This window comes from Glycine max, chromosome 13 (genome assembly GCF_000004515.6).
Source record: "Glycine max cultivar Williams 82 chromosome 13, Glycine_max_v4.0, whole genome shotgun sequence".
Classification (NCBI taxonomy): domain Eukaryota; kingdom Viridiplantae; phylum Streptophyta; class Magnoliopsida; order Fabales; family Fabaceae; genus Glycine; species Glycine max.
Genome location: NC_038249.2, coordinates 41,003,145 through 41,029,265, shown reverse-complemented (window position 1 = coordinate 41,029,265; position 26,121 = coordinate 41,003,145). Strand labels below are relative to the sequence as shown.

The 26,121-nt window shown below is 35.5% G+C and overlaps 3 protein-coding genes across 10 annotated transcripts; 2 read left to right on the top strand and 1 right to left on the bottom strand.

Moving 5' to 3' along the window:
• Positions 1 to 1,917: 1,917 nt before the first annotated feature.
• LOC100795715 (protein SOSEKI 2) lies at positions 1,918 to 8,029 on the top strand. Of its 6 annotated transcripts, none has more exons than XM_006594902.4 (8): positions 1,919 to 2,263; positions 2,352 to 2,654; positions 2,738 to 2,807; positions 3,094 to 3,209; positions 3,308 to 4,181; positions 5,584 to 5,886; positions 6,008 to 6,086; positions 6,948 to 8,029. In XM_006594902.4, exons 2-7 carry the CDS (start codon positions 2,465 to 2,467, stop codon positions 6,051 to 6,053), a joined length of 1,599 nt encoding a protein of 532 aa, XP_006594965.1. In that variant the 5' UTR covers positions 1,919 to 2,263; positions 2,352 to 2,464; the 3' UTR covers positions 6,054 to 6,086; positions 6,948 to 8,029. The 6 variants fall into 6 exon arrangements, with proteins under 6 accessions (XP_040864427.1, XP_006594965.1, XP_006594964.1 ...); XM_006594901.4 differs by lacking the exon at positions 6,948 to 8,029 and adding an exon at positions 6,166 to 6,932; XM_041008493.1 differs by lacking the exon at positions 6,948 to 8,029 and having other exon boundaries at positions 1,918 to 2,263; positions 5,584 to 5,885; positions 6,008 to 6,932.
• A 7,300-nt stretch (positions 8,030 to 15,329) lies between these two features.
• On the top strand, positions 15,330 to 17,021 carry BHLH56 (basic helix-loop-helix transcription factor). Its single transcript, XM_003541932.5, has 4 exons — positions 15,330 to 15,864; positions 16,079 to 16,282; positions 16,393 to 16,566; positions 16,671 to 17,021. The coding sequence occupies exons 1-4, from the start codon at positions 15,376 to 15,378 to the stop codon at positions 16,773 to 16,775; spliced, it is 972 nt and encodes a 323-aa protein (XP_003541980.1). The 5' UTR covers positions 15,330 to 15,375; the 3' UTR covers positions 16,776 to 17,021.
• A 572-nt stretch (positions 17,022 to 17,593) lies between these two features.
• Positions 17,594 to 24,578, bottom strand: LOC100795370 (uncharacterized). Of its 3 annotated transcripts, none has more exons than XM_006594898.4 (7): positions 23,879 to 24,578; positions 20,694 to 23,558; positions 19,989 to 20,042; positions 19,376 to 19,707; positions 18,644 to 18,738; positions 18,464 to 18,552; positions 17,594 to 17,985 (listed from the first exon to the last, which is right to left on the bottom strand). In XM_006594898.4, exons 1-4 carry the CDS (start codon positions 24,341 to 24,343, stop codon positions 19,450 to 19,452), a joined length of 3,642 nt encoding a protein of 1,213 aa, XP_006594961.1. In that variant the 5' UTR covers positions 24,344 to 24,578; the 3' UTR covers positions 17,594 to 17,985; positions 18,464 to 18,552; positions 18,644 to 18,738; positions 19,376 to 19,449. The 3 variants fall into 3 exon arrangements, with proteins under 3 accessions (XP_006594961.1, XP_006594958.1, XP_040864426.1); XM_006594895.4 differs by having other exon boundaries at positions 17,594 to 17,974; XM_041008492.1 differs by having other exon boundaries at positions 17,594 to 17,974; positions 18,654 to 18,738.
• Positions 24,579 to 26,121: the final 1,543 nt, after the last annotated feature.

The window sequence follows — 26,121 nt, the reverse complement described above, 5'->3', positions numbered from 1 at the left end:
TGGCCACTACACTACAACTGTATGCAAGAATAATGTTTTATTTTTATATATACACAGGAGCAAGCGGTTCAAGTGGTAATCCCATACCCCGAAGAATTGATGATACAGCCAAAATCTAATAACCTGATTGGCATAAGTGAACTCACACAAGTAATACTTGTATGTAGTAATATTTAACCTCACAAATAGCTAATAAAAAAACTTAGGTTAAATTATTTTCAAAATTCATATAATTCATATCACTTATTTTTTATAACTAAAGTAATACCTTTAAACATCTGTTAACTTCCAATCAATTTCAAGTGACACCCATTTGCTTCAGTGCCTCCACTTCTACCTCATTCGTACCAGAAAATTAGTATTTTCAGTGTATTGAATTGATGATTGGGATTTTTTTATTTGATAATAAATATAGATCAAACAGCCCTACCACTTCCGAGCGCCTCCTTTACCTCCATATGTGGCAATTGTTTTGGTGACACAAAATATTCCGCCATCACAACCACATGCTTAGCATTTAGCAAACACTAGCACAACATCAATATTCAATACCAGTCATCGACTATAAGAATTTTAGAAGGGTTTTACAAGAAAAATCATCCATTCAACGACATCGATGCCAACACCCGAACAGTGAATTTTTTCAATAACATTGTAACACCTATTGGAATTTTGCTTTGATGCGTAAAAGCAATGTTAAAGATTATGTCTTTCGTTTATGATTATTATCATAAGACAAATTACCATGAAAACCAAGTTTACCAGTAAAAAAAATGATAATGATACGTTGACTGTAAAATAATTTTCAATTTTAAATTATTTTACACTTTTAGTGTATAATTTTTTTTCCTCAAAAGATGTCTTTCTTACTTAATAAATAACTTAACCAAGACTTTTAAACATTCATTAGCACCTACATTTTTTATAGACAAAAAAAATAATCAAGAAAACTCCTCTACCTATGAATTTTGAGAAAAATATTTTTTTTTTAAATCTTACTTATATATTTATTAAAATTAACCATGCTAAAAAGGTGAACACACACAAACCATCTATAAGCTTTGATGTTATGTTAAATTTTATCTTAAAACTAATTGATAATAAATAAAGTTGTCTAACTTGTATAAATTACATCCTAATGCTTTGTTTGATTTAATAAAGAAAAAGACAGGAAGAAAAAATGTAGAAGGTGAGATGATTTTTAAGTTGTTTAATAAAAAAAAGTGGGAGAAAATAAAGTTATATATATATATATATATATATATATATATATATATATATATATATATATATATATATAATATGACATAAATATCCTATATTAAAAAATAGAAGTACGAAAAACAAGAATATTTTAATCATTTGTGCATAAAAATCAGCTTTCTTCCCATTTCTCTCTGTTTTGGGTATAAGATTTCATATCTGAGTCTATCTTTTATTTTTATCTTTTCTCTCTGCTTTTCAAGAAGTAAATAAAGAAAGAGGATATGTTTTAAAAACTTCCATTCCTCTCCTCTCCTTTCCTTTCTCTTTTAGCAAGAAAAAAAATATAGGGGTTGAAGTGTGTGTTTTGATTGTTGTTTCAGCAAACACCTATTTGCACGTTCCAATGCATAAAATGGAGAAATAATCAGCATGTGAGACTTTATAACAAACCAAAAACACATAATAAATTCATATTGACCCGTGCATGTCCAAATTACACAATTTGATATCTTATGGATGAGTTGAATTTTCATTGAATTGTAGCCAAATTTGTAGCATTAAGTTGATTGTGAATGCTAGACCATTCATTATCGTTTGAATTTTACCGCGCTTGAATGGCACCGCTAAGATATAGTACTAACGTGCATAAACAAAATTGCCATTTATAACTAACATTAATTAATCTTGAAACTAGAGCTTCAATTGTAATTACATGCTAATTAGAGAACATTTCAAAAGTGGTGAAAAAGGCAAAAGGAAAAGTGAGTGAACATAACTCGCATCTGTCCATCAAATCAGCCAAAAAAGATTACCAGGAACTAAGTTGCAACCTTCACTTCTTGTCTCGTCTCTGTTTCAATCTCTTTCCCAACGCTTTATATCTGGACTTTCAGTTCCCTCTTCCATAATTCTTCACACCCGTTTCTCTCTCTCCATTTTCTTCTCATTCCCTCATTAACCCCCCAATTCATTTGGAATTTTGTAACACTTCACGTTCTTCTAGGCTTGATTCTTAATTTGCAACTAAACAAGCCAACGTGAGACTACATAGATTCCTGTATGACATTTCTTATTGGTCATTTTAACAAAGGTCTTTCATTTATTGTTTAATAATTATTGCTTTGTTATTGTTAATGATCTTTCAGCTTCAATAAGATTCATGGTGTGCTGTGAGTGATGGTGGAAGAGAATTAACAATTTAAACCCAGTAACAAGTTGTGGAGAAAGTTTGCATTTTGACAAGTTAGTGAATGTGGGAATGGAAGCTCGGATGAGGAAGTACCGGCAAGTGAGTCCAGAGAGGGCAAAAGTGTGGACGGAAAAGTCCCCAAAGTACCATCAGAACCGGAAGGTGCCGGTGCTTTACTATCTTTGCCGGAACAGGCAGCTAGAGCACCCTCATTTCATGGAGGTTCCACTTTCATCCCCTGATGGGTTGTATTTGAGAGGTAGAAAAGTTCAAAGTTTTTTGTGATTTTTGTTTTGTTTTTGTTTGTGGGGTGTGGTTTTTTGAGGGATTCTTTGTGTGCAGATGTGATTGATAGACTAAACGCTTTGAGAGGTAGAGGCATGACTTCTTTGTATTCATGGTCGTGTAAGAGGTGAGCAAGTTCTTTTGTTAATTAATTACTGTCTCCTCTTTATGTGGTGAGAAATGCAAAGGAGGATGAAGAAAGAATAATGATGAGACTTGATAGGATCTGTCCTTATCCCTTGTTTCGCTTTTGCATTTTAGGAAAAGTCAACGCTGCTTAATGTTTATTAGTTTTAGTTGGATGAAGCAATCTAGATTGTTAAGCTTTTTGTTGCTTGACTCTATGGCCAGATTGTTTGTGCTTTGTGTTCATTTTTCATATGTAGTTGTTTGTTTTTTTTTTGGTTATTCAGAAGCTACAAGAACGGATTTGTGTGGCATGATCTCTGTGAAGATGATCTAATTCTACCTGCTCATGGGAGTGAGTATGTTCTCAAAGGCTCTGAGCTATTTTACGAATCAAATTCAGGTCAGGAATGTTATGTTTATGTGTTGTTTGTCTTCATCATGTTGTGTTTTCTTTGATTCTGGTGAAATCTTATGATGGTTGTGGATTTTGCCTTGCAGAACGTTTTGGCCCCATTAGCAATGGGAAAATACAGAGCCTGAAGCAGTTACCGGAGCCGGTTACTTGTAGGAGCCATGATGAGGCTTCCACTTCTTCTAGCATGACTGAGAAAGAGACAAGAAACTCCCAAGAAGATGATGACCTTTCCCCAAGACAACAAACCGGTTCATCTGATGTGTCTCCACAGTCTAGAGCTGGAAAGAGTGATTCTCTTAGCTTACCGTTGACAGAATACCAAATCTACAAGAATGATGGATTGGCAGATGCTTCAACTCAGACAGAAGAAAATGTTAACAAACCCGAAACCCAGAAAACTTGTACCAGGGGTGTATCGACTGAGGATGATGGGTCATTAGAACCTGAATGCCATGAAATAGGTGAAACTCAAGTGCCGCAAGTGAAATATAATTCTGAAATCTGTAGGGATACTGTTTCTCCTCCTCCCTCAACTCCATCCTCTTCTGGAGGGAAAACTGAGACTTTGGAGTCCCTGATAAGAGCTGATGTGAGTAAAATGAACAGCTTTAGGATTCTGGAAGAGGAACGTATTCGAATGCAAACCAATGCAAGGCTGAAAGCCTCAAATCTGTTGATGCAATTGATCTCGTGCGGGTCCATATCAGTGAAAAACCATAGTGTTGGCCTTATTCCTTCCTATAAGGATAGGCTTTCCCACTCGAAATTCCCCTCCCCGTTGTTCTCAACTTCTGTTACGTTTGGAGACTTTGATTGCGTAGCGGAGAAAGCAAAGGTGATGGGCCTCAAATTGGAAGACAAAGAATATTATAGTGGGAGCGTAGTTGAGTCTAAAGTACTGAAGGAAGGAGACGGACATGGTGTTCTGAAACGCTCTTCTTCTTGTAATGCTGAGAGGTAGGTTTTGCTTTCGATTCATTTCTTGCAACATGAAAAATTTGCACTAGGAAGAGTTACTACTTCCTTTCCCAAAATCATGGCTTATCTGCTAGCTGGATGGTTTATTATATACTGCTGTTTGGTTGGTTGCACACGGACTGCACTTGGTCATAACTTCGGAGAACTCTTGTTCAAAGCTGAGGAAGTGACTGCTAGAGGTCTGATGAAGTAGTAGGACTCATTTTTGGCATATACAGTCATTCTTTAAAAAGTGAATAATGCTAGATTAGGCTACATTAACATATACGTTGTGCTATAGTACAAAGGGTGAAAATGCTTGAATTCTGGTGTTAAAATGCCTGTTACTTTGAGTTTTTACCAGACTTGAAGTTTGTCCTGATTGAGCCAAATTCTCATTCTCTCATTAAATGAATGATTTTGTTGTTAGAAACAAACAATTCTCGAAGCTGCTTGTTAATTGTTATTACCTATTCGAAACTCAGTTTAAATGACTGCACTCTATTTCTCTACTTCCATATTTCGCTTATGCTTTCACTCCTTTTAAAATATAAACAAGATCACTTTAATCGCTTATTTGGATTAAAAAAATGAGCATATATCTATTCTAATTACTTTGCCAGTTCTGAATTTGTTCAAGGTGAAAGATTCTAAAATTTTTTCCGACTTATATTTTTGAAACTTGTTTTTAAAAGATTAACAATATTTAATGGAATATAATGCTTTCTCATGCTTGTTCAGATCTATATTCAGATAGATAGTATGGAAAGATGTTTGAAGGAAATGGAGGCTTCAAAGGCACAAAAGAAGGGGGCTTTATTGCTTTTTAATTAAGTTATTGTTCTAAGAAAAAAATAGATATCATTAGAACTTCCAATATCAGGCATCCTCCTGCGCACAGGGGAAAAGGAAAAAAGAAAACAAAATAAAAGTAAAAGAACAAAAAAGCCTGGACAAATGGGAGATTTGGATCCTTTTGAGTTTTTTATTCGTTTATTTCGAACTCCTATCATGTGAAACACTTAAAACCGATAAAAAGGACTTGTGGAATAATAAAGAAGAACAAGGATTTCATGTTTTGTATGCCCCTTTGAATAAATGTTGGGGATAACATCATAATTTGAAAATATATTCTGCAGTAGAGTTGATGGAGGCCCCTTGGGAATAAGTAGAATTTCTCTTATAAATTGTTACTAACTAAAAATTGCAGTTTACAAAATTCTTCAATCTTCCTAAAGCCTTTTATTTTAATGTGATGCTGCTAAAACTGGCTTGGGATAAAAAATTATTGTGGCCATCTTTGTGGATTCATGTTTTAGATTAATTGATTATGATTGGCATGTGATAGGAACACATTAGTCATCTCATCCTGGCCAATGTTTCATCTGTTACAAATGCGCAGGACATCTGAAGAGTTGAAATCACAAGACACAGAGGCGTCATCATCCTTAGGAAATTCAAAATATGCTCCACAGTCAGTTAAGGCTTCATCAACCAAGCAGCAACCAAGTGAATGCATGAGATCTCCTGTTTCTGATGGATCAAGAAATTCCACGGATAAAACTTATGGTTTAGGCATATCCCCAGTACCATCTATCGGTAGCAGCAAAAGAATCACTGAACTTTCAGCAGGATCAGGGAGAAAGCAATCTAAGAGGGTAGACTCATTTAGAGAAGAGGAGAGGGTGATCAAAATTGAAGAAAGTTAAGTGTTGACTTTATCTTTTTTCTACTAATGTTCTTAAAAATTGTTAGGACTTAGGAGTGTGTTCTTACTTCTTACAGTTTTCAGTCATTGATTGACGAGTTTGATTTTAACTCTACAGGCTTGCTTCAGGAGCTCGGGTTATAATCCAATCTAAACCATGTTGAGACACAGCAAGTAACAATGTTTTTGTTTCAGAGGTTAGGCAGCTCGCAAAAACTGCTAGTTTTCATCTTTTGTTTGAATGCAACATGATGATCGTATATATCTATCATGTAGGTACACGTGATATATCCGTAAATCTAAAAAGTGAAAATGTTGTGCCAGAATTATAATTTTTTTTGGTGAATATGTTGTGCCAGCATGGGGGGGCTAATAGTGCATGTGGTCCCAATGGTCCATTATTCATCCTGTAAATTTCATGTGTTGATTATAACCTTATAGGGACTGCCACCTGAAATGAAGTGAGTGCACATTTTTTTTGTAACTACACATACTATGTATTCTTTTGCCCCCAGCTTTTGTTTGCTTAAAGTTAGTGCATAGTACTTTGCTTGCATTTCCATTTTCCAAGGCTAAAATTTGCCACACCTCACAGAAAAAGTGCAGGGTCGTTTTCAAACCCATCCCCTTCTGGCACTGATGGTGGCGTTGCCAAACCAGATAATTAGAATTGGTGTGTAATTGGCTTGCAAATGAGTCTAGACCATTAACAAATAATTGGAATAATGAAAATGTCCTTTGGTGAGGAAATAATTGTTCTCTAAAGGTCTGTCAGGAAATTATATAAGAAAATGCAATTATAGATGTGAAATAATCAAGTGTGTGTCTATAATTACTTTTAATCTCGTAAACTCCTTCAAGCCTACAAAAGGAGACATCAAGAATGGGTCGACCCGCTGAGATGAAGATTAGTTGAATGAAAAATAAGAAATCCCAAATATCTTCTTGTTACACCCAAAAGGTTTAAGCTTTAAAGGGCAGGGGTTGATTTTTCGAAACATTATATAGCTTGTTGACTAGTAAGAGTAACATTCAAACTTGGAATTTCTATGCAACAGGTAAAGGTCCTTCTGAATAAAGGCACTATCCCAAAAACTAATAAGATTCTTTATGTTACCAGGACAATTTTATTCCAAAATTGTACGAATTCTTTGAACGGATGAGTTGTAATATTCTTGCATATACTTTCTAATAACATTCTTTATATCTATTTTTTTCTTCTTTATATCGCATTATTTATTTATTTAATAAACTCGCATTATGTATTTTAGTTTGCAATTCTTGTTTTTTCACTCTTAATTATAGAAAAATAATACAAATAGAAATGTTCAGCAGATAACAGTAACACGCGAAATAGCTTTCTTCTTCGAAAGCCTCATGCAAAGAAATAGGAACTCTCACCCAAACTGGAATCTAGTCAAAATGTTCTTTGTCTGGAAAGGTTATGGGTTACTGCTTTCATGCTCGTAAATGGCCATTGTGATCTTAAGAATCGAGAATTTGGATTTCACTATCACATAAAGCATGAAGGCATTGGTCTTTTTCTATGCAATCTCTCTCTCTCTATGTTGTGAATTCTTTTCATAACACAATTAATCAAGACACTTTCTTTATTGATGAATATAAATCCACATTACAAAACTCTTCTTTAATTTGTACAAAATAAAGTCTATTTATAGATAACTAGACTTAACTAACATTTCTAAGAAATAACAAAAAGTTAGTTAGTAACATAATTGAATAGAATGAATAGAATTGCACAGGTCAATATAGTTGACTAGACCTATAGTTGATTGGATCAAAACCTATAAATCTTCACCTTAGTACAGTAGCTATAATTTTTTTTTTCTAAAGGATCAACACTATGGCTGCTAATTTTTTTTTTTGACAGAACAATGGACAAGGGATCACTTGAGTTGAATAAGATCCAAACAATAATAGAACTTGCTACTTGGTAACATTTTAGTGATCATGTCAGATGGATTATCATCAGTAGTAACTTTTTGAATAGTTACATCTTTGACTTCTGTAACAAAATGTAGCTTGATGTCCACATGCTTAGTTCTCTCATGATAGACTTGATTTTCGATGTGTATTGCACTTTGATTATCGTAGTGTACTATGATGATTTGATCTTAAAGCTTGAGTTCTTAAGCTATTCCTCTCGGCCAAAGAGCTTCTTTTACGGCCTCTGTCAGTGCAATATACTTTGCCTCTGTAGTGGATAAAGCCACCACCTTTTGCAGGCTTGCTTTCCAACTGATAGCTCATGTGAGTGATTTCCTGGTGTTAAGGCAGCCAGCATAACTAGAGCCCACAAACCCTTCTATTGCAGCTGAACTATAACTGTTCTTATCAGCTCCACCATAAACCATACCCTTCCTAAGTGAACCTTTGATGTGTCTCAGAATCCACTTCAAGGCTTGCCAATGCACCTTCCTTGGATTTGACATGAACCTACTCACCAAACTCACTGAGTATGCTATATCAGGTTGAGTAAACACCATGGCATACATCAAAGAGCCTACTGCATTTGCATAAGGAATTTTAGCCATAAATTCCTTGTCTCTTTTTGAACTAGGTGCTTGATCATTGCTCAGTTTGAACTGTTGGGATATAGGTAGGGTTACTGGCTTAGCTCCAGATATTCCAAACTTGTCCGACACTTTCTTTAAGTATGACTCTTGAGATAGGAACAAGTACTTCTGGTTTTTGATCTCAATTCCCAAAATCTTATTGGTAGCACCTAAATTTTTCATTTCAAACTCCCTTGTAAGTTCAGCCTTTACCTTTGCTAACTCACTCTTATCGTTGCTTGTTAGCAAGATATCATCAACATAAACAGTAAGAAAACGAAGGTATTACGTGTATTGAATTTGAAGTAAACACAACTGTCATACTTACTTCTGTTGAACTTAATTCTTGACATGAAATCATCAAATCTCTTGTCCATTGTCTGGGAGATTGTTTCAGACCATACAAGGATTTATTCAGCTTACAAACATGATCTTCCTTGCCTTTTGCTTCATATCCTTCATGTTGTCTCATGTAGATAACCTTTTCCAGCTCTCCATAAAAAAAATTGTCTTCACATCCATTTGTTCTAGTTCCAAATCAAACTTTGCAACCATAGCTAGGAGTATCCTTATAGACTTGTGCTTTACAACTGGTGAGAAAACATCGTTGTAATCAATGCCTTCTCTCTGTGTGAAGCCTCTAGCAACTAGTCTTGCCTTAAATCTATCATGTTCAACTCCTGGAATCCCCTCTTTCATCTTATAGACCCATTTACAACTTACTAACTTGGCGCTAGCTGGTTTCTTTACTAACTCCCATGTGTGGTTGTCATGGAGTGATTTCATTTTCTCATCCATAGCTTTTTCCCATTTCAATTTTTTCTTACTCGCCATTGTAGCCTTGTAGCTTTTTGGCTCATCATCCCAAACTTTACTAGCAGCTACAAGGGAGAAAGCCATCAGATCAACATAGCCAATTTTTTTTGGTGGTTTGATCTGTCTCCTCGTCCTATCTCAAGCTAGCAAGTAATCATTTGTCTTATCTTCAACACCAGGTTGAGTTCCTTCTAGACACTCTTCCTCAGGTGGTATGTTTTCATTTTGTTTACTCTGAGTTGTATTAGTAGGCTCCACCTCAAACATTTTTTTTCTGGAGCTGGATCCAATTGTCCCTTGTTAGTATTTGATGTTGTTTTGTAGGGCATTTCGGACTCATTGAACACGACATCTCTACTTATAATGCATTTCTTATGTCTATCTTCCAGACACCACAACTTATAGCCTTTGACACCTTTTGGATACCATATAAATATGCGCTTCAAGGCCCTTGGTTTCAACTTGTCTTGCCTTATGTGCGCATAGGCAGCACAACCAAACACTCTAAGTTTGTCATAGGTTGAAGGATGACCAAACCAGACTTCTTTGGGTGTTTTCATGTTCAAGGCCGTAGATGGACATCTTTTTATCAAGAAACAAGTTGTTGTCACAACTTCTGCCCAAAAGGTCTTTGGGACAGCTGCACTTGAGAGCATGCATCTAACTCTCTAAAGTATGGTTCTGTTGAACCTTTCTGCTAGGCCATTTTGCTGGGGTGTTCGAGCAACTGATTTATTATGCCTAGCAATTCCCATCTTCTTGCAATAATCATTAAAAAAATTAGAACAAAATTCAAGACCATTATCTGTATGAAACCTCTTAATTTTCCTTTCAGCCTGATTCTCAATCATTGTTTTCCAATTCTTGAAAGTCTCACAAACCTCATTCTTAGTTTTGAGAATGTGAATCCATAACTTCCTTGAGAAATTATCTACACAAGTCAGGAAGTATCTTGTACCAGAATGAGATAGAATTCTAGAGGGTCCCCATAAATCAATATGTATCAAATCCAAGGTGCCTTTAGTTCTTTGTTGACCAACTCCAAACTTTGCTCTACAGGCCTTACCATAAACACGATGTTCACGGAAATTCAGTTTCTCCACTTTGTCACCACATAGCAAACCTTGTTTACAGAGCTCCACTAGACCCCTTTCACTCACTTGCCCCAACCTTTTATGCCACAACTTAGTTCTTGACATGTTTCTTATAGAAACTAAAGCTACTAACCCAACTACTACCTCTCCTTCCAATGAGTACAAGCCATGCTTCCTCTCACCCCTCATGACAATCCTTGAGTTCTTCATAACCTCCAATGTGCCATTTTCACCTCTGAACAGATAGCCTTTTCTGTCTAGTTTGCCAAGAGAAATTAAATTTCTCTTAAGATCAGGAACAAATCTTACCTCTTGGATAATCCTTTCAATCCCATCATGAAATTTAAACCTAATTTATCCAATACCTTGAGTTTTACATGGCTTATTGTTTCCAAGTAACACTGACCCTCCCTGTAGCTCAGTGAACTTCTCATACCAGGGCTTATTTGGTGTCATATGGAACGAACACCCAGAATCCATAATACATTCTCTATCATATTTCCCAGAGCTTACCATTAAAGCTTCTGCAGATTCATAACCATCTTGGACTATCGCTGCAGAAGCTGCAGAAGATGTTACCATCTAGGACAGAATCTTCGAGTGTGACCTTCGTTTTTGCAGTGGTAACATCTTATATTAGGCACATTTCCACTATTTTTAGACTGTGGCTTTGATTTCTTCTTCTCAAAACGGTTGTCTTTCTTGGTTCGTTTTGCTCAGACTATTAAACCTTCACCACTCACAGAAGCCTTTTGCTCATTTCTTTAATTCAATTCCTTTGAGTTCAAGGCTGATTGAACCTCTACCAGGGACAAATATTCTCTCCCATACAAGAGAGTTTCTTTAAAATGAGAGAAAGACTTTGGTAAAACATACAATAGTAATAGGGCTTGATCTTTGTCATCAATAGTCACATCTATATTTTCAAGATCAAGAATTAGTTTATTGAAGACATCTAATTGAGATTCCAGAGTTCTATCTTCTTGCATCTTGAATATAAGGCTTGTTTAAGATAAAGACGATTTACCAGAGATTTGGTCATGTACAAACCTTCCAATTTCGACCAAATTCTAGCTGCTGTCTTTCTCCTTCGAGACATGTCATAGTACCTTGTCTCCAAGACTCTAGATGATTGCATTGTGAGCCTTATTCATCAAGATCTTCTTATCCCTTTCCTCCAGCTTTGCATCAAGAGCGATTTCACCTTGTAAGGCTTCTTCAAGACCCTAATGAACAAGCAATGCTCCCATCTTCAATCGACATAAGCCAAAATCATTTTGGCTTGTGAATTTTTCAACCTGCAGATGCCATGATGTTTCGTTCCACGCTCACCGCACCAATTTGTTGTGAATTCTTTCAAGAGTACAATTAATCAAGACACTTTCTTTATTGATGAATATAAATTCACATTACAAAACTCTTCTTTAATCTCTACAAAATAAAGTATATTTATAGACAACTAAACTTAACGAACATTTCTAAGAAATACCAAACGGTTAGTAAGTTAGTAACAGAATGAGCAGACTTGCACATGTCAACATAGTTGACTGGACCAAAACCTACACTCTACATTTCAAGTCATGGTGGATAATTCTTTTTTTCTTTCTTTAATTTTTTAGAGTGGCAGAGCCAGTATGTAATGACAAAAAAAGAAATTCAAGGTTGTTGAATCATGAATGTAGAGCCTGATTTCGTGTCACACGAGCTCTACCTGGACGATGACCAAGGGCAATTAAGTCAATTACGTTCTGTAATATTTGATTATTATTAATAAAAAATTAAAAATAATAATGATCTAAAAGCAAATTATATAGATGAGATGATTGATCAAAATTTTCCTCCGAAGCATGGAATATCAAATTGTCATGCAACTTTTATGAGAAGGAAGAAAGAGATACCCGAAATTCACAATTTCAAGTTGCATGGAAAGAAGAAAGTTATCGGAGAGATGGCTCTAAAGAGTGATACTATATATTATATGAGAAGGGCAGAGACAACGGGCGGTGAGAAAGACGAATACAATAGATTAATTGATAAATCGGGTGCATCAAACACGGTATAACTATAAGAAGAATTTGATTCTAATTATATCCCTTCGTATCCTTCGTCCTCTTACTTTACTCCCTTATTTTATACATTTTTATCTTATCATACAGTATTTGCTACTTGGTAGGTCCTAATTATTAATTAAAGATAGTAAGAGAACAAAAAGTGAATATCTGAAAATGGCTATGCCAATTTTATAGAAATAAGTAACAATGCCATTATATGAATTATGCAGTGAATAAAGTTGTCAAGGTTGATAAGTGACATTTGACTAAATGAAAAATGTTATTTACACCCTTTTAATATATTTTGAAGTTATTTTATTATTAATCAGAATACTAATACAATCGTGCAAGTCTCACTCTTTATTTCATGAATTTTATAACTTTATAAGTTTTAATAAATTTTACTTAATAACAGATTCCACACATAAATCATTTTACTATAAACTTAACTTTTATATATAAAATAAATTTTAAAAATCAAGTTTGTAAATGTCTGCTCAAACGCACTCTACAATATGCATTTGATGATTGCTCCCTGCTGGAAGGAACTACTAAGTCTGACTAGAGCAAAACATTTGGGACTTGGGAACAATATTGAGCTAAAATGAAAACGATTTTATCCCAGTTGAGTTTTATATATTTTTCAATTGATTTGTGAAATCAGATTCAGAAGTGCCAAAACTAAACTCCATCTATATATGATGGTTGTCGAGTCTTGGGTTTGGAAATTTTTAACTTGACCCCAACATTTTTTTTCTCTTCCCAAATTAAAACTCATTATTTTTTAAATACTTTTATAAATGAATTCGTTAAAAAATAAATAAAAATATTTTAATGCCACCTAAACTAACATGAATTTGTTAAGATCAGTTGGGATGTATATCCTCATTGTGATGCATCAGCACTCCATTTTCAAAAAAAAAAAAAATTAATCTTGGAATTTCTCATCAAATTCAACCAGCTTGTAATTCTATACTGTCTGGTCTATCACATCACATCTATCAGAGATGCTGTTAGTTACACTCCCCCAATTTTACGAATCAACATTCTTTAATTTCCATCATTCATAGTTGAGACTGAAAAATAATGCAAGGGTTGACTCCATTTAGTTATGCAAAAGAATAGAATGGGTCATGCAGCAGCCAAGACGTCGCATGAAATTAATAAACTATGATACCTAATAAACAAGTTATGATTATGACCCTACCATATTCTTTTTTAGGGTAGAATATGCCTACTGCTTATTGCTTCTAGAACCAAAGCTAGAAATAAAATTAATTCCTATTTTTTATCATATAATTAAGGTTGCGGCTATGAAGCTTATGGTATACCCGTGGTAGGATGAGATGATGGAAATAAAATGTAGATAATGGACCGTGGCACGTGTAAGCATCAGCTCAAACTGTTGTCTAGCTCACACGCCCCTTTACGTGCCTTCCATAAGGATTGTTCAAAAACAGTGAAGTTTAATTAAAAAATTGCATTAGTTTTGCGTGGTTCTTCCTTCTTCTGTTTGTAACTATGCTTAGCAGGTATAAATAATAGAACAAAAAAAGAAAAAAAGGAATCAAAATCGTGGTCTCTGATGTCAGGTTAGATTCTTCTCCCGAAAAAAGAAAAGGTCAGAGAATCCAGAGCTTCAATCATTTGATTTAAGTCAATGATCAGGGCAACATGTACCTACAGGGTTCAATTATTTACTCTTGACACCCTTTAATTAGGGTTCACATTGCATGTTATGATGTAAGCTACTATATAGTCTTGAGGACCCAGCACCACACATTAATTAATGGAGTGCAAAGTTTGAGGGCTACTATGATTGTGAAATCACTAACTTCCTTCCACAGTAGTTTCCATTTAATAAATAAAATTTAAAATATATGTGAGGGACGTCATTATGTTCCCAATTGATTCTGTTCACACAACATAGTAGACTCGCATAGGTATTTATTTATCCCTAACAAGAAGTTGTAGTACTCATCATTGAAAGTGACCTTCGTGATAATGAGCTTGGCAACAATGTACTTAATATAAAAGTCGAGAAAAGCCCATCATGCATCGACTCGGTTATACAACAGAACTAAATAGAAAATTAATCATGTATAGATAAACCTGCAGGAATGAATTGATTTGCCCAGATTCAACCTCTTCTAAAGCGGCATAAAATAGTGATACGTACTAATGCTAGCTAGCATGATATGAAAGTGACCAGGGTTATTTAAAATTGCTTCTGGTGGAGAAATGTTACTTGGCATCGTCTATAACATTAACTTGAACATCCACAGTTTTCTTCGTGATGGTTTGCATTGTTCTTGCTATTGACAATTAATTACTACAAGTTATTTCATTACAATATATATTTGTACAGAAGTTGAAAAGTAGAGATCAGCTGCAACTAGTTTGATTTCAATTCATATATACTTAAAATAAAAAATTTAGAATTCAAAGTTGTAATTTATTTAAGATAAATGCTAGCAACAAACTCTTTTAGAAACTACAAATTAAATCATGAGTGAGATTCATTTAATAAGAGGAGAAACCTATAAAATTTTGTAAATTTTCACCAATAATAGAAAGTGTGTTGTTAGTATTTCTTTTTCTTCAATTCACCTGCCTCCAAATTAAATTTAATTATACAAACATCCAACAGAACTATCTGGTGAGTTTATTAATAAGTAGGTCACATCTTTTGCTTTCCTTGGACTCATACTAACTAAATAACGGTTATGGCCATGGCCTGTAGTTAAATGCCAGAACCAGACTATAGAAATCAACCACATTGATCTCTACTCTAGTTAATTAACAATCAGAAATAAAATAATAGACCCGAGTAACATGAAAGGAACTCATCTTATTCCATTCACACCAAAACTATAAATTAATAATCATGTCAACCTTCTATATATTACAATTAGACCTCTAACTATCCAAATACCAACTACGAACACGATGGATGTTCACGAAGACACACTCAAGTACATGAATGATTTTGAGCTGTACGACTTTGTTGCTGATTCAAATTTTGATCAGTTCATCAATTTGATCCGAGGGGAGAATGAAGATGCCAACTGTGATCATTTCGGTTCTGACCTTATCAATGATTGCTTTGTTAACAATCAGCAGCAGCCCCTTTCATCTCCTGCAAACCCTTTTGATCAGAACAACAACAATAATAATAATGATGCTGTGAATGTCTATGATCCAAGCTCCACATTCAGTTCCTTCTCTTGTTTTGATGGGGAGCTCAAGGGAGAAGGAGAAGAAGAAAATGATGGAGAGCATTCTTCTGGGACAACGACAACGACAACGAAGAATGCTGATGGCAAACTGAAACTAAAAACTGATAGGTCAAAAACTCTCATTTCTGAAAGGAGAAGGAGAGGCCGAATGAAGGAGAAGCTTTATGCATTGCGTTCTTTGGTCCCCAACATAACAAAGGTACGGGTCGCCATCCATTAATTAAGCCTTTTTTAGATAAATTTTTCTATGAACACTTACACAAAAAGAAAATAACAAGGTTAAATGAATTGAACTTCTTGCATAAGCTCAATTCTTCTTCTATAAGTATTTATGGTCCAAACAAGACCTAAAAATGACATGGTTTTTATATATATTTGAGAGTGAAATGTAACTGACATAAGTATGGACACAGATGGATAAGGCTTCTATAATTGGAGACGCAGTGTCATACGTGCATGACCTTCAAGCTCAAGCTAGGAAGCTGAAGGCAGAGGTTGCAGGACTTGAAGCATCCTTATTAGTGTCTGAAAATTATCAAGGATCAATTAACAATCCCAAAAATGTGCAAGTGATGGCCCGTAATATTAGTCATCCAAACTGCAAGAAAATCATGCAGGTTGGTTTGATAAAATTAAGAAGTTCTTGTCAACACCGTAAGTTAATTTTCAGTTAGCTTATGTATGTGCATGCATTACTGTAACAATATTTGTGCGTGCTGGTTTGTAGGTGGACATGTTTCAAGTGGAGGAAAGAGGGTACTTAGCAAAAATAGTGTGCAATAAAGGAGAAGGGGTGGCTGCTTCACTGTACAGGGCTCTCGAGTCTCTTGCAGGTTTTAATGTTCAGAACTCAAACTTGGCTACAGTTGGTGAGAGTTTTCTACTTACATTTACGTTGAATGTAAGCTGTCCTCTCTCTTTTCCAATTCAATCTTTTTATACTGTTGAAATGAGTTATTATGATTTTTGCTTATGGATTTAGTCATATTGATGTATTGAAAACAGGTAAAAGGAACTGAACAAGAAATTAACCTGCCAAATTTGAAGCTATGGGTGACTGGCGCTCTTCTGAACCAAGGCTTTGAATTCGTGGCATCTTTTCCTGCTTGACTCACTGCACCAAGTATGACGTAGAAGCAATTGCATTTTAGAGAATATGATGAGCCATGAAATATTACGTATAATATCCACGTCAACATCTTGAGCTAGTATGATATCACTTAGTATTACCGCAACACCGTTGCTACCTTCGTTCTGTGTAATTCTCCAGTTTTCAGAACAAATAATAACACTACAAAGACTAGCAAAATATATATGAAACCACAAACAGACACACACATGTTCATAATAAGTAAACTTCAAAATTATTTCGTGCAGTCAACATATTTCGTACGACAGTAACTGGAGTAATAGTAAACCAACAAAACTTGCAACAACAAAAAAATCAAGAAAATCTCCACGAGTAAAAAATAAGTCCTTATTTAAGCAAGGGTCACTTTTCTGTGGATTATTGGACGTGCATATTATCATTGATTCCCAGAGCATAAAAAAAATAATGTTAAAATTTAATGAATTGTTGGTCATGATGCGTATTATCAGATTAAAGTTAAAAAAGATTAAAGTTATTATCATTTATTTTAAACATCCCGGAGTAATTCGCGTATCAAATTCACACAAGATTATGAATATTTTCTAATTCTAGTCCCGAAAATTGCACACGCCGATCATTGTGATCTTTTACTTTACAAAATTTATTTTATTCTACTTCATAAATTGTCATTCACTTTACTTTTCTTTAATGCAAAATGAGAGCGAAAAATGAAGGGGGGGAAAGAAGAATGACTTAGTTTTCAAAATAAAGGACTAAAGTAAAGATGTTATAAAATCAAGAAATAAAAAAAAGCGACCAATTAATGTTGATAATCTCATGGACAAAAAATGAAAGTTTACTTATGAAAAAATTACACGGTTTGATCCCCTCTAATGCATAAACCAGTAGTTTCAACATTATAAAGAACACTCGATTTAAGCCTTTCCCAAAGACTTCAGTTCAACGATTTTTTGCCAGCTTGATGATCGGCAAGCTTAGAACACCAAGAAATTCCCCCCAGCCCCCGGGGAAATCAAGAAACACCAATGCGCATGGTTTTTCCTTGCTAGCCCACGCTTGCCCCTTTTATCCTTTTGTGCCTCGTGTTGAAGAAAAAGATCACTACATAAAAGATATCAATCAGTGTCCTGATTACATGATCTTCCATGTACATGCTGCCATCCACCCTTTTGTCAACTACAACTTTGAGGGGCTTCACCTGCAAGCAAACTTCGCCTTCATAGTAAGTTTAGCAGTTGAATTTCTATAACGGGCTTCAAACTAAATTAAGGAGTTGCTTGTGCAATTAACTGTGAAACATACAAATAATAAGCCATATCAACATTTCCCCCAACCTTGCATGATATAACAAACTGCACCTGTTATTTGCTTATTTATGTTATTTTATAGTTCTATTACAACAAGCTGCATAATATTGATTGAATGTATTAACTAATCAAATTATTAAGATAAAGATCCAAGCAGACCACACAACAAATTTACTGTCAGGAAGGCTAAAATGTAAAACTTATAACAAATGAAGTCTTTTTAAGTGTGGGTCATTGAGAAAATAAATATGAGAAAAAAAAAAGACTGCATCTATAAAACAGTCACATGCCATTACTAGGACCATTCTAATTCTCTGGTTACCATAGAATACTTTCATTTGTAAAGGGCAGTATCCTCCAAATCAATCCAGACAGCTTACCTGAACCATGAATTTTCAGTTACCCATTTGATATACACGAACTTATGCACAAGCAAGAAAACCAAGTACAAAGAAAGCCAACCACAGATCTGCAAATAACCAAGAGGTCCACAACTGAACCTAATTAAAAGGCTGGTGATTTAAGTACAAAGAATTCACAATATCAGAAATTCATGTTACCAGTTCATGCCTGTGTAATGAACTCCACTAGTTTCCATTACAGCTCAGTAATTCAATTCCAGACCATATACCCATCATCCACTAAGTTACTTGTCCTGCACACACATCTCCAATCCCAGCAAAGTCACAAACAATTATTTTATGCAAGATAATAATTAAGTATATCAATTTAATCAGCATTAATGGCCTAATGTTTTGATCTGAGACATTTATCAATTAGTTCTAAACCTTCAAAATTTGTAGTCAATCTTCATAAACAAAAGTTTTCCTGTAATTTAGCTAAAAAAATAAAGAATGCAGAAAACTTCACCCATCCTTTTAAGGGTAAGGACTAAAAAGTTTAATCACAACTTGCATTATTCTGCCAAGAAAAAATGAAGCGAAAAGAAACAACACACTTGTGAAAAGGTTTCCACTAGTCCTTCATGGTAGATACAACATGTCGGAGCCTGATCATCTAGACGCTGTTACACAGGTTTTTAACTAGATGGGACCCTGCCACAATCCTTTTGCTAATTGCTTCCTATTATATACCTTTTTAACTTGAACAAACATTTAACATTTCCTTTTATGAAAAGGCCAAGGGCATCTTGAAAGGGCATATTATAATTATTTCCTTTAACATAAAGGATCTAGTTTCTATAATGAATAACTATTGCAAGGTGCAAACTTTTGCCCATTAAATTTTCAAAACATGATGTTAGCTAAAAGAAGAGGGGGCATGAACTGCACCTGAGTTTTGGAGAAGCTATTGACATCCTTTCCTTTTCACTATAGCAAAGACCACTCAAAGATTCAGTAAGCTTTTACTGTGTTTGATATCCCTCATCATTGTTTCCCTTGGACAAGATCTGCAGTACTGTGCCCTTGGTAATCCAGGCTGTCATTTCAGGCTGTTGTTCAAAGGGGTTAAGAGGATGCTTGTTTCCATCTTCAAGCTGCACGCCATACACAAATGGTAATTTAAGTGTAAGGAAGCTCTCTGGTGGCAAGATCACTTCACATCCAAGGCTAAACTGCAATTTTTGTTCACGATCTGGAACTGAGGGAGGCAAGCATGACGTCTACAAGGCCAAAATAGCTAGAAATATTACACAATTGAGCAGATAAACAGAAAGTACAACAGTCTTAATATAATTTTAAAAGTACAAACAACAATGCCGAAAAAAGAGTAAACAAGCATGCAAATAGTACAAAACAGAAGGTTGTTCCCTTCCATCATAAAGCATCAATTTCTAGACAAGTTTAACTCTATAAAAAAAGCCTTAACATTTTAAATATGTGAATTGTTGTTAATTTACATTCAAAATTTCAAGAACTCCACACCTGAAGAAGAAAGACATACCTCAAATTGTACAACAGGGCACGTTGCTAGTATCACTGGAAATGCAGGTGTCACCTAAAGTAATATCTATAGATTAGTTTCCTGATATGATATTAATTTAAAATAAAATGATTAAACACAACAGTCAACATCAATATCATGTGGCATATAATACATACACCAGCTAAATATATATGCATGATTTCAACTACTGGGGGAAATGCCCAACAAACAAGAAATAATGATAAACTACTTATCAGTAATCAGTTAGTTAATTCAATCATGAAGATGCCATACCGTAAAAGATAAATCCCTAAAAAGTAATGAATGGTTTGTAAGATTTGTTTAAAAGAAGAAAACCATTGGTGGCTCCTTACATTGAGGTACATCCAGAGAAATTTTAGTTTATCTTAAGCAATAAAAAAGAAAATGAAATAAGTAAATGGAGATGAAAGTATGAGTTTATTACCCTAGAAAATTACATCCCATTTTTTACATAAAGCAAATATGTGAAAGGTGCAGTTAATAGACAAAGTCTAAAAGACAAACAACAAAAGGAAAATTGTGCAACCCCCATGGGTTTATAAAAAAAAAAGAAGAAAATGACAAACACACTCCAAAGTTAGAACATGTTTCAATATTAATATGCATTTTAGTAACAGGAAAAAAAAATCAATGATACTAATTGAAACATAATTTAATGCTTATTAGAGCAGCAACTCATACCAGAAAAATTCTTTTAAGCTGTGAGATCCCACTGGCAAATTTAACCTTTGGTGTATCCTTATTATTCCTAGAATGCTTGCAGTGAGGACACATCATGTAGATAGGCAAGTTTTGATTCAGCATGGAGAATGCAAGATCATCACCATCCATACTAATAGCTTGAAGATCCCCTCCAAAATCTTTTATAAGATTCAGGGGTTTTGCATTTGCATTCATTGATGTCAAATTATGTAGTGGAATGGAAGTATGTATTAATCCATCGGAATTCATATCACGATTAGGAATCATTTGATTAGATTTGTTCACATCTCTTTCCTTATTTGAGATTGCAGAAAGAATTTCATTTGAGCTTCGATGAACTTTGTTCCAGGAAGCATTCTTGCTTACTTTAGTATGAAATGCCTGATTTCTGCCAGCAGGCTCCATAGAAGATATATGAGATTCTTCAGATAATGAATATGCAGATCCAAGTTCGGTGAGATGTTCTGCATTCAAAAGAAAACGGTGGCCACGGGGGCATTCATGCTCAAATCCAAGATATACTATAGCATGCTTTAAAGAATGTGATATGTTCCTTTCACCACCATTCAAGAATACAGGTACTACATTGCTACCAATCCTCAAAAAAGGATCACCATCCGTGCAGATATTATTGCCATTAACATCAAGAGGTCCCTGAGTAGAAGATACATGTTGAGAATTTTGAGATATTTCATGATCAATGGCTGCATTAACCTGTTCAACAGTCTGACTAGATGGCCTGCTTTGTTTCATACCCTTTTCTGAACCTGGTGTAGGCAATTTCCTCTGTTGAAGAGGAGGGAATCCTGAATCACTAGCTACTGATCCAGCAACAACCTCAGAAAAAGGTTTTCTCATTTTGAAAATAGGGAAACCTCTACCAAAACTTATCTTTTTATCATCAGCCTTCATGATATCTAAAGATGGTCCCTGGTCTTCCACTCCATTCTGCAAAGTGGGGTGGGCTTGTCTAACATCAGTTTTCTTTGCATCTACAATATATTCAACCTTGGGTGCCCTAATTACAGAACCTTGCTTCACTATACTCTCTGTAGAACCATTTGGTATTTTCTTTTTCTCTAGGTATATCGTCCATTTAAAAAGAAATTTCTCAGTGGCACAAAATCCACTTTGAAGTAAGCCTTCAGAAGATTCATAGTATTTTGAACCCCCAATACGAAGCAAACTCCAAGCAGAAGATTGAACAGGTCCTGCAACTTGTGTTTCGGGTAATTTGACTGCAGGAAGTAGCTTATCACAGTCAGAGAAGCAACTAGCATCAGCTGATTCAAAATCAAAGGGATCAGGACGCAACTGTCGGGAACGACCACAAGCACAAGCATGAAGGAAAAAATAGCCACTTGAATGTGGCATGGGCGGGGCTCCCAAGTCTGAATTACTGGTTTCAACATCATGCCTTTGGTGCATGCATGGTTTTCCTGTCAAACTAACAGCATCGCATAGTTGCCTTTCTGATTTCCATATGGAAGTGCATTCTTCTTCCAACATTTTTGCAAATAGTTCCACTGCAGGTCCTTTTACCATTGAGCGAAATGCATGCAAAGCCTTATTTAAATGGACTTCATGTTGTGAAGTAGGATAACAAGCAGGCAAATCTTTCAAATAAATCTCCTTTGCGGCCGGAATGGCTCTTTGGCACCACAAAGTTGAGAATTTAGTGTTCAACCCTCTACCACTTTGTAACCATGATACTGCAACATCTAAAGGATTTGTACTCTTCGAAGATCCTTCCACTGTTGATGAAACAGTATTCCTTGGACGAGGTTTTCTTTTGATAATTTCAATTTCATCCAAACAACCACCTTTTGCACAGAGAACTCCACTCAAGATATGACGACTAGAAGATAACCAAATTTCAAGATTTGGAAGATCGGGAGTAGTAAATGTTTTCCCAGATGCAGCTGAGGCAGCAGCTGCAGCTGCTGCAACAGCAACCATACCAACACCTGCAGCTGAGCCACTGTTGGTATTAATAACCCCCCCTCTCCCTCTCAAAATATCAGATTGCCTGTAAATGAACTCCTTAACTGATATTAAATCTTCTTTGCTTGCACTTTGACCATGGCTTTCAAGCAAAAGGGAATCTGAAGTTGCTTTACCATTTAAGACATCATCAACAAGTCCACTGGCAAACTCAAGAGACTCACCTCTTTGATTTGAAGACCGATCTAACAAGACAACTGTCCTTGATGCATCAAGTGAAAACAAAGGTGCAGAAGTTGAGGTACCCCCAGTTCTCACACTCGAATGAGTTATTTCAGAACCTGATAACGTCCGACATTTCTTAACAAGAAAGCGAATTTGTGCTTCAAGAGACGACTGTAATTTCTTCCTATATCCACCTTCAGATCGACTTGCAGGGCGTGCCAGCACAACTACCGAACCAGAACCTTTTGCAGGCAAGTTTCCCTTGGCTGCACCACTGAAACTAGAAGACTGATTAATCAAAGAGCCATCGGAAGATTCCTCCCCATTTGCACTGGAATTCGACAAACTGGAGAAGTCATCGATGAATACAAACAGTGTGACAGGTATGCACTGTCCTGGAAACAAAGAAGCATAAGAACCTAAACCTGACATGAGAGATATGGCTGACACATTGCGACCCAAGTTACCACCACCTCTAACTGGTGAAGAATTGTTTGCCGACGAAACAGGTCGGGACGACGGCGAAGGATGCGACCTAGACGGTAAAGGCGGCATAGTCTGGGATCTAACAAAGGGAGCCATAGCATGCTTGGCTGCTTGCAGCACCCGAAAATTCCTCAAAATCCTAGTACCAAAATGTGACCGATCCTGAATATATATTATAACATGACAAACCTGCATTTCTAACTCGTCAATTACACCATCAACTACGCACAATTTAAAATTAACAGTATACACAGAACACACCCTGTAATTTCAAAAAACTAACTACAGCAGCTAAAATTAGAGTTCCTAATTCACTGAATGTAACAGTCATAACTCTTTCATGATATAAATTAGTAAATCCTACACTAATTCTGCAAACTTCTCGCTAAAAATAAGCAAAAAATTATCAAATTCTATATGTCTGTAATTCAGACAAAGAGATTAGGTTGTTCATACTTAAATATTCTGCATAATATAAGATGTTTAGAAGAGTGAAGAAAATGACTTACAGAGAACATGAAAAGCATTCCCTGGAGGTCGCCGAACTCGTGCTCTTCGACGGCGGAATCGAATCCCGGCGGCGCGGTACCGTCCGCGGCGGCGTGAATCGCGGGACAGCGAGTGGAAGAGAACTGAAGGAACAAAATCCCCTTGTCGTGGTCGTGAAAGTAGCTGATTCTCCTCCGCTCGAACCACTCCTTCGCCTCCTCGTCGTCGACGAGCAGCGGCGCGTCGAGGTTGCCGGAGGCGAAGGCGTTGGAGTCGATGACGCGGTTGAGGAGCTGCGCAGAATCGTCGTGCCGCCGCGCGATGAAGCCGACGACCACCACGCCGTCGGAGGAGCGAGGGAGAGACGCCGCCGGCGCCGGAGAAGGATGGTCGGAGGAGGTGGAGGAGGAGGAGGAGGGAGACGACGGAGGGCGAATGAGGACTCGAACCGGTGACGGCGACGGAGAAGGGTTTCGTGGCTCCATCGTTCAAATGTCAATGCCTTCTTTGCTCTCCACGATTTCGATATCGATTTCCAACTTGATCACATTTTTTTTTCTATTTTTGTTGAAATTGTGTTTTACTTTTTGGGAGTTGGCTTCGCTTCGCAGTTTGCAGTTGCAGATGCAGTGCGCTATTTGTAACGTGGACTTTGGGGTTCGAATGTTCGAGTTCGGTCTCAAGGATTCAACTCTAAATTCCAAGACATGAGTGAAAAAGCCATTTGCATAATCTCTCATCTATATATTATCTAAGCAAGTTGTTACTTTTTCATTTCTAAATTCTAATACCCTACAAAAAGTTACTTGGATGGTAGAATTACACTCAATTATTTTTTATAAAGTTATTATTGTTTTCACTTATTTATTACTAATAAAAAAATTCCATTTTTAAATTTAATCGATAAGAACATAATTTTAATATTTTTCCTGTCACAAATGAATCAAACAAACAAAAAATACTGTGAGGATTCGCAGCCGTAAATAATGTCAGGAGAATATTATTTGGTGATTCTTCTTTTATATGCTGGGGGAAGATTGGCATGTGGTATGGAAAAAAAAATGAACCATGATAATTCTGTTCTTTCCAAATTCATCAATCCATCCAGTCGGATATGCTTATATGTTATTTGATTCACGTTTTGTTTTTGTGTTCAACAAGAACTAATTTTCTATAACTTTGTGATTAATTTTGTTTCTTTGATAGAATGTCCATCACGATAAAATTCCCAAAGACCTTATCATAAAACGTTTCTAAAAAAATATATATGCATGGTGCTTATATGATTCAAAAGTAATGTGTAATTTTCAAAAGTTGTGCATATGACTCTGCTGAATAAACAAGGTCCTGATATAACTGATGATGACAGCTAAGTTGTGCGTATATATGATATTTGAGACTTGCAGTAATGATATAGACATGGGATTGTTCAATAAAAGCAAGATGTTCATATCTCAGATTCCCTTTTTCTTGCTCCTTGGATATATTTTTTTTTTTTTAACTAATCTATAAATTAAACTATGAAATTTCAATTAAATTTCATTGACTCCTCAAACCTAATATTTGGCCTGGAAAAGCTTTGCCTGCACTTATCGTTGATCATCTTGTCCAAGACATGGACAATCTCTTTTCATAGTATAATTCAGAAAAAAGTGCTGCTTATTTTATGTCTGTAATTGTCAGAATGTTATAAATTTCTGTATCATAAACTTAAAGTTTCTCCTTTTTAATAACATCTCTGTTGTGCTTTCTTGTTTGCAGGTAAGGTTGGTTTGAGTCCAGTGTAAATGCAACTAAATATTTTTGTAGAAGTTGTGTTTTATCTTTTGCCTGTTTTTCATCAATTTACCCATATAAACTCTGAAGCATGACATCCTTCTAAAGATGTATGCAAAATGAAATCGTGAAGACATGTAGTACCAGAGATTCGTCTCAGTAAAATTATACTTCTGATGAATTTCTGGTGAATAAACCTACTGTTGAATGTTGTGACTGCAGTATTGCATACTGATGTTTACTGAATGACACTATATTGCATGTATATAGAAAATGGCTTTTGTAAAGTTTGGCTTGTGTGACAGATTCATACTCGGAGCATCTTCAATGAAAGTTGTTTATGGGGTTCTTAAACTCAAGAGCTAGTTCTTACATATTACATAAGAATAGTTGCTTATATAAATAGTAACTTTTCAATGTTCTTAAGGATTGCACTGTTGGAGAGATTTTATTTTTTTTTATGAAAATCTTAAATCCAATGTGATAT